This window comes from Stegostoma tigrinum, chromosome 11 (assembly GCF_030684315.1).
Source record: "Stegostoma tigrinum isolate sSteTig4 chromosome 11, sSteTig4.hap1, whole genome shotgun sequence".
NCBI classification, from domain to species: domain Eukaryota; kingdom Metazoa; phylum Chordata; class Chondrichthyes; order Orectolobiformes; family Stegostomatidae; genus Stegostoma; species Stegostoma tigrinum.
The window spans coordinates 24,679,070-24,693,593 of NC_081364.1; the positions used below are offsets into that span (position 1 = coordinate 24,679,070).

At 40.5% G+C, this 14,524-nt stretch overlaps 1 protein-coding gene across 1 annotated transcript in view; it reads left to right on the top strand.

Moving 5' to 3' along the window:
* syn2b (synapsin IIb) overlaps positions 1-14,524 on the top strand; it is a 363,486-nt gene that overhangs the window by 221,548 nt on the left and 127,414 nt on the right. Inside the window, exon 4 of the mRNA XM_048547347.2 lies at positions 11,552-11,708. Coding sequence (XP_048403304.1) covers positions 11,552-11,708 — 157 coding nt within the window. The remainder of the gene's footprint in view (positions 1-11,551; positions 11,709-14,524) is intronic.

Consider the following 14,524-nt stretch of genomic DNA (forward strand, 5'->3'; position numbering starts at 1 on the left):
GAACTGAATCCCTTAACCCCACATTTACCATGGCTAACCAATGGGACAATTTAGTACAGCCAATCCACCTAACCTGCACATCTTTGAACTGTGGGAGGAAACAGGAGCACCCAGAGCGAACCCACGCAGACATGGGGAGAATGTGCAAACTACACACCGACAGTCATCTGAGGCTGTAATTCAACCTTAATGAGGTACTCAAAATGATGAACAAATTGGCAAAGTAAAGAAGGATATTCTATTTCCATGAGTTGGTACATCAGTAACTGTGGGTATAATTTTGAGATTGCCAGTGAGGGAGTTAGGGGTGAGATGAGGAGAAGCTTTTTTGGAGTGTTATTAGGATTTGGAATGTATTGCATGGGAGAGTTGCAGAGGCAGATTCCATGCTAGTTTTCCAAAGAGAACGGGATATATATTTGAAATTGATTAATTTAGAGGGTTAGGGAGATGATACCAGCTGGGTAACTCATTTTTAGGGAGCTAGTACAGGCATGTTGGGTCAAATGTCCTCCTTCTGTACCGTAAAATTCTATGATTCAATGATTTTATGGCTAAGCCTCATTGAATGAAACTAACAGAGGGTAAATAGGCAAAAATTTCCATTTTTTTGCGGAAACTAGGAGTGGACAATGTAGTGCAAATATTACAGCCAGGTGTGACGGAAGGAAATATTTCTACATTGAATCCTTCCTCTTCATTGGGATATATCTTTGTTGTGAGTTATGAACTATTTTCTTAAATGTCTACCATTCTTTATCAGCCATCTTTTCTTCTAGACTCCTCTCCCAGTCCACTCCAGTTAACTCTACCCTGAATGATTAATTTTTTTAAAAATTGAAGTTTAGCACAGTTACTTCTGACTCAAGTTTCTCCTTCTCAAATGGAATGCTAAATTCTACTGTGATATCATCACTGTTTCCCAACGGACCTTTATACCTGCTTCATTACGCATGACCAGATCCAAATATCCTGATATAACAAGGTGTGGAGCTGGATGAACACAACAGGCTAAGCAGTATCTTAGGGGCAGGAAAGCTGATGCATCTGGCCTAGACCCTTCATCAGAACAAAACATCAGAACTGTTTGAGGAAGGGTCACCAGACCTGAAACGTTAACCCTGTTTTCTCCTTTATAGAGGCTGCCAGACCTGCTGAGCTTTTCCAGCAACTTTGTTTTTGTTCTTGCTTTATGTGATCTGCATTCTTTTGGTTTTTACTTTTTTAAATTGTTTTTACACTTCACCCCTTCCTGTCTTACTCTGGATATCACTTCCTAAATAGCAGCCTTATAATACTGCCCTATCTTTTGCTTTCTGAGGCCACATATTGTTTGTCCTGAACTCTCACTTCACTCTATTTAGTTTGAAGCCTCGCTGAAGCCTTATTTATACAATTTGCCACAACACTGGTCCCAACATGATTCAGTAAAACCATCCCACCAGAACAGTTTACTTTCACCCCAATATAGGGCTGATAGTGACCCATGAACTGAAACCCATTCCTTTCCACAACAATCCTAGAGCCACGTATTTAACTCTTTGACTTGCGTTATCCTATGACAGTTTGCTGATAGGTCAGGTAGTAACCCACAGATTTGTACCATGGAAGGTCTCCTTTCTAATGTAGCTCGTAGCTTTTAAAAGCCTTTCATCTGAACCTCATTTCTTGTCCTATCAATATCATTGGTACCAAGCTAGACAATGTCAATAGGATCCCTCCCATCCCGCTCCAAGTTCCTTTTGGCCTTGACACCAGGCAGGCAACACAGGGCAAGAGAAGGAAGGAAGGGAGAGAGAAGGGGTAGAGACAGGTGTCGGCAAGAGGAGGAGATAGGTGGAGAGAAAATGAAGGGACAGAGTGAGGCAAGAGAGAGGGAGAAAGAGGTGGCAAAGAAATAGGGAAGAGTGAGAAACTGCCAAACTTGCAGAGTTTCTCTAGCAATCATATTTTTATTTTGGATCTCCAGCATCCACAATATTTTGCTTTTAGCTAACGTGTTTATGGTGGATGAGTCCTTATCTAATTCTGTTCAAGAATCCTGTTTGTCATTCCTACGACGCATCATTGAGTTTTTCACTTACCAGTTCACTTTGGGGCAGACCAACATCACAAGTGGTACCACGTTAAAGCAAAGCCTCATTGAAATGGTTGAAATGAGTGTTTTAAAATTCCTCTGAATTCTCAATTTTCCGATGTTTGTTTTTAATTCATATTGTTACATAGCCAGAGAGTTCTCAGCCTGTGTTTAGTGCTACATCCTTAGTTTCATCTCTCTTCAAAATAAAGAAATGCAAACTCATTTATACATTTCTGTTTGTAAATTCATAGTCTCCCAGCTTGATAAATATAGTGGCAGCTTTCATCCCTGACATACAAATATTCTCATGAAGATGTAAGTTGGAATGGAAGATTTTCATGACTCCTTCAGAAGGGTTGACTAATCTCTTTGACTTTGGATAAAATGTTGATTTCAGTTCACATTCACTGCTGTTTATTCCATGTTGGCTTCATGAACTATGGTCAATCTGAGTAGTCAGGTGATAGCTGTGGCCATTTAAGTCAGTGTTTTGCTCCCTTTTTAAAGATAGTCTCAGTCCATAGAAGTCCCAGATCTTAAATTGAAAGATAGACTTCAAAAATCAATAGTCCATATTTCACATTACCATGACAATATAACTCCTCTTTCTCATTTACTTCGATCCTAGTTAAAGACGATTAATAGAATGTGCATACATTCAATATATAAATATGTATTCCTTCTATGTCCCAAAAGTTGCAGACTGTAAATAATGTTGACACTAGGCAATCAAATCTTTTTTGGCCACTTGGTTTTGTTCAGATAATGTCCTTTCTTATGTCAACTCTGAACTAATGCTTAGAATAAAGCTTAAGTATGAATTAAGCCAGCAAACTACAGTTGAAGCAGAGCTTTCGTGTTTAAGGAATGAAAGAAAAACTGAAGCATTATATCCCACAATTTTCTATCAATGTAACTTTGCTCATTTATGAATCTGAAGCAAGGGAAATCCCCCTTAGATACAGGCAAGTGTTAAAATTACATCCAGAATATATAGCACTGACATGAAATAGGAGATACAATTAATTAAATTACCTCATTAAGGCTCTTTCTAAAAATGCTTGTCTCAAGTTATTAAGCAATCTTAATATGATGTGGAGGTTAAATTTGATGAAGAGTTGTGCCACACAGGTAAAGAGTCAGAATGCAGCATCTCAGAAGAGTAAGTCTGTAATAATGTAAGTAGGAAAGTGATATTTAGGTATTGGTCAAAGTGTTTGACTTTTGAGGAAAGGAAATTCAACATTCCCCATCTGTTAAAGATTTAATATGTGAAGATAATAAGTGGTCATTAGTCAAATTAGGCTAACTGGCTGGCAATAATTGTGAGTAATCAGTCTTAGGCTTGCTTGTTGAATATCCTAATTCAAGAAAGGACCAGGATCAGATTCAAAGGCAGAATTAGTAAATAGTCATTTAGCTGTACAAAACTTAGATATTGCTGAGAAAAGAGATATTTTGATGAAATTGTCATACTGTGCAAAAATGTTCCCTTTGCATTGACATCGTTGCGAACTGCCTTGATGAATGCTACAGATTTAATGAAATCGCTAATGGATTAAATGTGTATGGAGTAGTAAAAGTAGTTTAAATATATTGGGATATGATGAACAATTGAAACATCAATGTAGAGAGTTGATTGCCTAGTGTCAAATATTTGATCCCGAACCTGGCTCCTGGGCCTCCAATGTGGCAGGCAGAGAGACGCATGTATTTCCAACCAGAAGTGCACAGACTGCTCTCCTGGATAATGTGCCCACATGAACAAATGTAAGGAGCATCCAACAGTCAAAATGATTAATTTAAAGTTCCATGCCTCTTGCAGAATCCGTTGTCTATTTTTGAAAACACCACTGCTGACTGACTGGCAGAAAACAGAGAGCAGGGATAAAAGAGTCTTTCTCAGGATGGCAGCCTAGTGGTGTTTCACAAGGTTCAGTGCTGGGACCAGATTTTTCACTTTATACATTAATGATCTCGATGAAAGAACTGAGAGCAATTCTGGCAAAGCTAGCAGATGATACAAAGTTAGGTGGAAGGACAGGGAGTATTGAGGAGTGGGGAGGCTGGAGAAGGATTTAGACAGGTAAGGAGAGTGAGTCAAAAAAAGTGGCAGATGGAATACAATGTGGGAAAGTGTGAGGTCATGCACTTTGGTGGGAAGAATAGAGGCTTAGACTATTTTCTAAATGAGGAGAAAATTCTGAAATCTGAAGTGTAAAGGAGCTTGGAAGTCCTATTCCAAATTCTGTTAAGATAAACTTGAGTCTGTAGTTTGGAAGGCAAATACAATGTTGACATTTGTTTCAAGAGAACTAGAATATAAAAGCAGGGATGTACTTCTTAGGCTTTGTTAGGCTCTGGTCAGACCATAAACCTTAAGAAGGATGTACTGGTCCTAATGTGGATCAGAGGTTCGTGACAATGATCCCAGGAATGAAAGGCTAAATATGTAAGGAGCATTTGAGGACTCTGCACTTATGCTCGATGCAGTTTAGACAGATAAGAAGGGATCTAATTGAAACTTTCAGAATACTGAATAGCCTGGACAGAGTGAACATTGGGAAGATGGTTCCATTGGCAGGTGAGACTAGGACCCGAGGGCACAGCTTTGGAGCAAAGGGAAGACCTTTCAGAATGGAGATAAGGAGAAATGGCTTCAGCCAGAGAGTGGTGAATCTATGGAATTCATTACCACAGAAGGCTGAGGAGACCAGATCATTGAGTATATTTAAGACGGAGATGGATAGGTTATTGATTGTCAAGGAAATCCAGCGTTACAGGGAGAAAGCGGGAGAATGGGGTTGAGATACTTATCAGCCGTGGTTGAATGGTGGAGCAGACTCAATGGGCCGAATGGCCTAATTTCTGTTCCTATGTCTATGGTCTGCTTCACTCAGCATATGCTATCTGGCAGGAAGGTATCAAGACTTCTCTAAACGTGGAAGGAATGACCCTCATACCCATGGACCCAGAAATAGGGCAGCCAAATTTCTAATCTTTTATATCAAATTGAAAAAAATAAACTTGGTCAGAGAGGGTGAAACCACTAAAGTGGCAAAGAGCACAAGAAAAACAGATAGTTAGAGACTGGCCAAGGGGAGAAAGGTAACAACCATAGCTAGTGGCAAGATTTCCGGAATAAACTATGTTACTGTATTTATCATGATGACAAAGATTTGTGTGTTTTCATGATCATTTAAAGGAAGAGCATCTGATGCTGGACTTGTCAACAACACTCAGATCCCATGAAAGAATTTTAAAAATTGTCACTTGTTTAGGATCAACGTCTCACTGTCTGCCAATACAAGCACATCATTTTTTCCACATTTAAACTCATAGTTTGGAGATTGTTGTCTTGACATTCTAAGAGCTAATCATCTTTTTCTTTGTTGTTGTCCAGCTCTTTGTGAAAGTAAAACATTGATCATTCATGTCACCTGATCTTGTCCTTTGCAGTTGTTCACACACTGACTGCATCCACTCAAGTGCTGCCAGGGGCAGCCAACTATTATCGTCCTTGTTCTTCAGAATATTCATTTGAAAGCAACTGTTGTCATCTAACCTTAAGTCATTCCAGCTTTTGGTTTAAGAACAAAGTAATTCTATTTTCATGAACTATATTAGATTGTTATCTGATTTTTGTTTTTGCCAATCTCGTTTATGTCCTAAACAATTAGTTCCTAATTCTGCTGACTAACAGTTGTGTACGTCATTACAAGATCTTATCAGTCCATTGATATTAAAGTCACATTGGTGTGTTTCTCATTATTTCTCCCTTGTATCCCATATGGAAGTGCTTGCTATCTCCTTCTCCCATTAACAGTGCAGCTAAGATCAGAAATAAAACCCTGAATGGTCTGCAACACATCCCATTGTAGCTAAGTACATTGATACATCAATATGTTAATATGAACCCAGTCGCGAACCACTCCCTGGACAACATTTCCATTCTGAGCCTCCTCCAGTGTCACAATGTCGCCACCCAGAGGAGTGGAGGAGCAGCACCTCATATTCCACCATGGAAGCCTACAATGGTCTCAATGTGGACTTTACTAGCTCCAAAATCTCCCCACTCCCCAGCCACGTCCCAAGACCAATCCTCCCTCTTATCCCCGCCTCCTTGACTTGTCCACCTTCCCTCCCACCTGTCCGTTCCTCCCACCTCACTGACCAATCCCCTACCTGCTATCACCATCCCAACTACTTTTCCCGGCCCAAACACGCCCCCCCCACATTTATTTTCAGAACTCCCTTCTACTCCGCCATTTCTGAAGAAGGGTCCCAACCCAAAACGTCGGCTTTCATGCTCCTCTGGTGTTGCCTGACCTGCTGTGCTCTTCCAGCTCTACATTGTTTTATCTCAGTCTCCAGCATTAGCACTTCTCACTATCTCTGGACTACACTTCGTATTTGATTGGTTGGTATACTAAAGATATTTTTCTACACATAACTCACATTGTTAAATTTTAAAACCATTGGCTCAAACGTTGAGGTCAGGTCGAAGTGACAGTGATGTGAATTTCATCTCTCCCAAAGTTAATTTCATTCAGTGTCAGCTGTAGGTGATCTCTGGAACCTAACATCAGTCATATCATCAAGCAGGTGAAGCAGCCAGTTATATTGAAGAATCCCCATAGCTAACCAGTCAGAAATGAACATACTGATTAACGTCAGAGATAATGAGAACTGCAGATGCTGGAGAATCTAAGATTACAAAATGTGGAGCTGGATGAACGCAGCAGGCCAAGCAGCATCTCAGTTTTAACATTTTATCTATTGTATTTCAATTTCTATCTTAATCCCATGTCCAAATTTCAAATTTCTAATTCGTCTCTTAAAAAATGGTTAAAACATAGAGGATAATCAGTATACCAAAGTGTGGAGCTGGATGAACACAGCAGGCCAAGCAGCATCTTAGGAGCACAAAAGCTGATGTTTCGGGCCTAGACCCTTCATCAGAAATTTTTTTTTCTCTGATGGGTCTAGGCCTGAAACGTCAGCTTTTGTGCTCCTAAGATGCTGCTTGGCCTGCTGTGTTCATCCAGCTCCACACTTTGTTATACTGATTATCCTCTATGTTTTAACCATTTTTTAAGAGACGAATTAGAAATTTGAAATTTGGACATGGGATTAAGATAGAAATTGAAATACAATAGATAAAGTGTTAAAACACATTATGTTTCAAAAAATTAAGAAGACTCTGTTGCAAAACTTACTTTCTAAGGTTTTATAACTGCTGTGATTTGGGAGTTTGCACAAAGTGCGTAACAGCAGGATCAGACAATCAGTCAGGCTTGCATGTTGACTGTTAAAGCTTATTGCTAAAGTGCCCAAAAGGCATTGGTTATCCAGCCACATATACACAGTGATTTTGAGTATACATCAAAATAATTGACTCCCAGATATACTAAAGCCATTAATCTCACACAGTTTGGGAATCATTGATCATGCCTCCACTGTCTCTCCAGGCAACGAGTTCCAAAGTCACATGGCAGACTAAGAGAGAAAATTTCTCCTTATCGCTGTCTCAAAAGGTTACTCCTAAATTTTAATCAATGCCCACTTGACCTGGATTCACCCACAAGAGGAAAGATTATTTCCACATTCTTCTTGTCTAGTCAATACAGGATCTTACGGATTTCAGTCAAATCACCCCAAACCACACCTCCCCCCACACTCTTGTCTTACATATGATTAATCCATTTATCACATGCACCATACAATCCTTTTTATACGTTCCATAAAGCGTGCGTACTTTTTGGGGACCTGTCGACCATTCCCACTAAGACTTCTTTCCCCTTCCAGTCCTCATCTCCACCCAAACTTCATTCTATTCTGATCTCCTCAACCAAGGTCATCTCTTAACTAGTTACACCATGCTATCTCTTATCAGCGATGTTACCTTTCTACCTTTATATTCTTGCAAGCTATGTATCCTTCATCATGCAGGATCCGAGCCTTGTCAACCTGCAGCAGTCACATCCATAATTAGACATCATTTATTTACTTCAGTGTGTGCAGTTAATTAATTTGTTTTGCAATAAGTGCTATGCATCTTCAGGTACAGAGCTTAGATGTGCCTTTTTCTTATTTATTGCAATATTTAGTCATGAGTGTTGGTGTAGATATTTTTAATCAACATTTTAAGATGTGTTATGACAGACCTCTGGTGCAGATAGATCTTGAGCCTCCAGGCTCAAAGCTAGTGATACTAGCACTGTGCTACAAGATCCTTATTGAACAATATCTCACAACTGGCTCATCAACGAAATGCGGTGAATGGCATGAAGTAGCTACAGTTGAAAGGCAAGCAGAAGATGGATAATATCCGAATCAAATTTTTCAAAAATGTTGTGACAATCAGTGGGACTTGAACCCAGGCCTCCTGGGCCAGAACTAGCCACACTACCACTGTACCACAAAAAAAACCTTGAATGTGGGTTATGTACTGAGGTTTTTTCTTCTCTGCCCTTTCATACAAATCTCTGACCTTTACTTCCCACATTACCATATCCCCCCCCCACCCCCGCTTAGGTGCTTCACTTTCATTTGTTACATCTACCCAAGCTTAATCCCTCAATTCTCCTCATATAAGATTAAAGCACTCTCCGGTTATATGGCTCATTAGAATGCCCAGGCCAGCGCAGTTCAGGTAAACTGGTGCCTGTGCCCAGTGAACCAGATCTACTTTTCCCATTCCAGTCCTTGTGTGACACAATAATTCCTGTCTTTGTTTGCGCTCTACCAAGTTGCTCATGGCTCAGGTAGCAATCCAGAGACTTTTACCTTTGAGATTCTGCTATTGCTTTAGTGTCTGGTTATACTCCTTCACCTCTTTCCTACTTTCTGCCATCATTTTTGGTATGGACATGGACCACTGTCATTGGATCATCCAACTCCTACTGCAACTTCTTGTTCAGACTACACAAGGTCTTAGGAAACCCTGGCATTGGGCAGACAACATAATCATCAGGGCTCACACTCTTTGTTGCAGAGCACAGCATCAGGCATCATCACTAAATTGCCTCCAACTACCATCACAATCCTTTTTTGCTCCCCCCTGTTGAATGGATTCGTATCCGAAGGTGCCATGATCAATTATTTCAACCCCGACTCCCAACCAAACAAGTTTAAAAAAAAATCTCAAACACGCTGGGCAATTGCAAAGGCTGAGGCTCCTTTCCTCTTACCTTTTGGGTTCCCTTACCTTCCTCCCTTGCAGTCATAGCCACCTGAATCTGATTTCTGCCCCATGGTCGATCTTTTCTCAATAAAGAACATTGGTGAACCGCATGGATTTTTACAACAGCCTATAACAGTTTTCATGGTTACTATCCCTGACAACTAGTTTATATTTCAGATATATCAATTGAATTTGAATTCTATTAGTTGGCAGGTGTGAGATTTGAACTCATGTCTCCAGAGGATTTGTCCAAACCTTTGGATTATTCGAATAGTGATATTCCTATTAAGCCAACTTACATTGTTGAGTGTTGAGACCTGTAATGTTAAGATAAGGTGAATGTTCTTGGCTACACTGAGAAATCATGAAAAGCGTCCACCAGGAAAGTACATGTCAAATCAGTTCGTCCCAATTACCAGTCTCAGACCAGTTGTGTGATTCCATTGTAGGCTACCTCTCCCATCATGGTATCCAACTGGATCTTTTTAAAAAATTGAGCATTTATCTTTACAGTTTTCCTTGGTGATGTATTTCCAATATTTTTACATTTTCAGTAAATGAATTTGTCTTGTCCCTTCTATAAATTTGCTTTTCACTCATATCCCTTAATGTGTTCTGGTCACAATTTCTTGGTGTTCTTTGAAGTAGTTATCTGTTTTCCTCATCTATTACAGTTAATATTTTACATACTTTCATGATGTACCCCCTTAAACTGCAATCATTATTAAATATAACTCTTAATTTGTTCTAAATCAACCTCATAGCTCATTTCCCTCAGTGTTCAAGATATTATGAGTCATTATGAGAGAAATGAAAAAATGTGGTATATATCTCATATTCCTTTGATTTCTCATTATTATTCTCATCAATGCCTCCTGCACATATTGATTTTGCTATTTAACATTTTTTTGTTTCCCACATAAATGTTGTTCATCTGTAATGTCTTCAAGACCTGAGAAAAGGTCATACCTGTACTGTTAATTTGTTGCAGCTGCTGACTCACCTCCTGAGAGTTTCCTGCATTTGTCATTTTTATTTAGAGTCCACACTGAAGCTGAAAAGAGCCCATCATGGAACAGCGTCTGTCTTTCTAAGGGTAACAAATTGATCACCGAAACAGACAGCACTAATGAAATAGAGCAAATATAGAAAGGCAGATTCTGTGCTGGTGCAGTAACAGCTTCTCATTTAATGTTCGTATACTGCCGTTAACAAGTGGAAAACCCATGTGGCCACAAATCACATTAAACTGCAATTTTCATGTTGAGCAGACAGCAACAATACTTTAGTTTCAAAGTAATGAAAGTACCATTTTTGGTGATGTAGCAATAAACAATATAAAAATTAATTAATTCTTCAAACAGCTGTGTTTTTACAGGCATCAGCCCAATATTAATTTGCACATAATCAGGAGACTGGAACTAGGGCAGTGGGATGCCCCCTGAGATCCAACTCGCTGCCTTCATTTCCGTCACCGTTCTCCCAATCTTCCCTCAACTTTAAATGCCAGAAATTCCCCAGAAAGCACTTGACATTCCCAGTAGTGATTTAGAGATGGGGTTTGGAGAGTTTCTCTGCAGCCTCTGATTGGGTAGCAGCGTCAACCCAGTTGACCTTCCAACTGCGGGGTCCTAAATCTGGTAGTCAGCTGTCTCCTTGCCAATTGCTCCAACAGTCTTTCTCCCTTTAGAAAGCCACAGCATTTCCCTCTTGGAAACTCTCTCACTTTCCGACTTTGTCTAGAAATGGGAAGCCTCTGCCAATGATAAATATAGCACAAAATATAGTGCTGTGCAATTGAATTCAATAAACCCAGGAAAACTACAACACAAAATTGTTGCTGAATTGGATCAAGATGCTTTTTTGTGGTAGAATATAATTAGGGGACATAGATTGTATTTGAGCCTATTAAACTCCATAACATCCTCAATTATGAAAATTCATATTCAGATAAAAGGGATGTCCAGCCAGTAAGTTTTCTCTGCAATCTGACTTCCTTCTTGATCAGCTTGTAAGATATTGTGGAAATCGGACACACATGAGAGGAACAGGGGAAGGATTGAGTGAAGATTTTTGGTGCATATCTAATAAGACTCTTAACAGAATTTCCATTTATTGCTGAGACAAATCATCTGATTTCTGCTCATTGCTAGTAAATAACTTGGTTGAAACCAAAACCATGCTGAGATAAGGCAGGGGAATCTACTTTAACAACTTAGAAGGACAATGCATTGTTTATTGTCAAACTGCTTCGACATAGATTTATTTTATGGTTTTATCAACAGATCATTCAAACCTGACTTTATCATTGTGCGGCAACATCCCTACAGCATGGCAGAAAATGAAGATTTCCGGAATATTATTATAGGATTTCAGTATGGAGGCCTTCCAAGTGTGAACTCATTAGAATCCATCTACAACTTTTGTGACAAGCCATGGGTGGTAAGTTCAAAGTAATGGGAGAACTAATTCATTTTATTCTTAATAATTCATCTAAATGACTTTAAGAGTAAATATCAAAATTCCAAGGACTACCATAACTTGGATTTTCATGATAAAATTGGGCACTGTGACCTGGACTATTTCCTGAAGTTGCAATCCTGATGTCTGTACACCCACGTGAAACTTACTCCTCAGGCAGTCAGAGTCCCAATGAAATTGGGACCGATACCTCCTAACAGGAGTGAGGTAGAAACAAAGGCAAATGGATGTTGAAGGCAGTAGATTAGAAGACCGACCTCCGTTCACTGTCACATTGGCTCAGCTCTGTTCATGGCTATAACGTTCCCAGTTCTCACCACTAGCCAAACTGAAATAAGTATCAAAGAGCTGTGAACAGACCTGTGAAGGGTAAGTCCTCAACATTAGCACTGAGGTACCTTTGTACTTATATAAGTACCTGAAGACTTTTTCCCCCATTTTTAACATTATGCATTTGTATCTTGAATTGCATTTAAAACTGCCCCATCTCCTCCCAGTCTCTGGCCTTCCATATTCAGGCAGTCTCATTCATGAAGGAAGTGAGAGTGGAAATTTCAGGATCGTGGACCATGATATTTCAGTCTTCCTCAGACTCAGGAAAATGCTAAAGGACTTGAGAATTACAAATGTGAAACATTTGTTCAAGGAAAGTTATTAGGATAAGGGCACTAATTAAAGACTCGTCAGTTTAACATCTGTGGTGGGTAAGCTTCTAGAAACAATTATTTGGGATAGAATTAGTAACCAAACTAAAAAAGGTGGGTTAATTAGAGAGACCCCGCGAGGATTACTAAAGTGGAAATCACATTTAACTAACGTCCTGGAGTTTTTATAATGGTAACCAAAAGGGTTGATGAAGGAAATACTGGTGATGTAATGTACACGGGCTTTCAAAAGGCATTTGATCCAATGTCTCACAACAGACTTTTCAAACTCTCCTCATTACCCATGCACCATGCTCCATTGCACCCCACTCATTACGTTCTGCTACTCACTCTCTCAGATGGAATGACATGCCACTGCTGGGATCTCTCAGGATTCCTGATGCCATCTTTAAAGCCCAGTCAAGCACTGTCAATCTCAAACATTTTTGTTTATGCACACTAAATTTACATTGCATTCACACGGCATAATTTAGTGAAATGCCTCAGATGTGCCTGAAAGAAGGAAATTGGCACTCTTCTTTGCCAACAGGGATCCAATTATCATAGAATCCCTACAATGTGGAAGCAGGCCCTTCGGCCCAACAAGTCCACACTAACCCTCACAGCATCCCATTCAGACCCACCCCCCGCCCCCCCCCCCATTACCCACCTAATCTACACGTCCCTGGACACTGTGCACAATTTAGCATGGCTAATCCATCTAACCTGCGCACCTTTGAGCTGTGGGAGGAAACCAGAGCGCCTGGAGGAACTCACGCAAACACGGGAGAATGTGCAAACTCCACATAGACAGTCACCCAAGGGTGGATTTGAACCTGGGCCCCTGGCGCTGTGAAGCAGCAGTGCTAACCACTGAGCCACTGGCTGTTGGTGTAGCAAATGACTGTCCTCTTCCCTCAATTCTGATAAAGGACATAGTGCCATCAGATGATGCCAGCCTAGTCAGATGTTGCCACATTGGTCAGTACTGTTTTCATGGTCTAGAGAATTGCCCAGCAATTCCACAAGGCCAATGATCTTCTGCAGTCTGCCTGGCTAAGTGCCATCATCTTCTATCTGCAACTTCACTAGGTAAGGTGAACAGCAAGGCCCAAATTCTAGGGTATGGGAGTCAAAACTAGAGGGCATAATTTTAAGGTGAGAGGTGAAAAATTTTAAAGGGACCTGGTGGGCAATTTTTTCGTACATAGCAGGTGGTCATTATGTGGAATGAACTGCCAGAGGAAGTGATGAATGCAGGTCCAGTTACAACATTTAACAGGCATTTCAACAGGTACATGAATCGGAATGGTTTAGAGGGATATGACCAAATGTAGGCAAATGGGACTATTTCAGTTTGGGAAACCTGGTATGCATGGATAAGTTGGGCTGAGGGGTCAGTTTCCATGCTGCACCACTCTATGACTCTGTCTGTTCTATACACACGTCCCACTAAGGCTCATGGTCCACCACTCTCATTGGCACATGCAAAATCTTTGTTCACTTACTCCCACCCTCCCAATCCACCCATATAACTAAATCTACATGACTTCTGTGCTGCCTGCTTACTCACTCAGGTACGTCCCACCTCTTCCCCTACCCGCACCAGCTCTAACAGCTGTGCCAGCCACTTTCATCTCACCCAAATCATCCCATTGCCTCATTCCAGGAGAAATAGGCCACAAGAGGGCAGAAAAAGTCAAGATAAGTGATGGGGTGCCAAACATTCAACATTCAAATGTGCCTCCCTTGAATTGACTGAAGTCTACACTTTGTAGATTTTCAGACAAGGCCTTTTGGTTGTGGGACAAAGTGTTTTTGCTGTGAAAGCTCCTAACATATGATGTAACATTATGTAGAACAGTGTAGTACAGCAGCATCTCCATCCCCTTGACTGTTGACTGCTGACAACCACAACAAGCTGCCTGGGTTTGTGTCTGCGTGAAAAGACAGGGCAAGACAGATGTACTGACAGTTTTTAACCCATAGCTAGTGTAGCATAGCAGAGCATAGAACAGCAGTGACACTCTGGACATCGAAGTAAGCACAAAATGAGTAAGCTCTAAGAGAATGAGTAAGGATCCCCGAGATGCACCCCGGTCGAATCCATGAGATGGATCCTTGTCGCTGTGT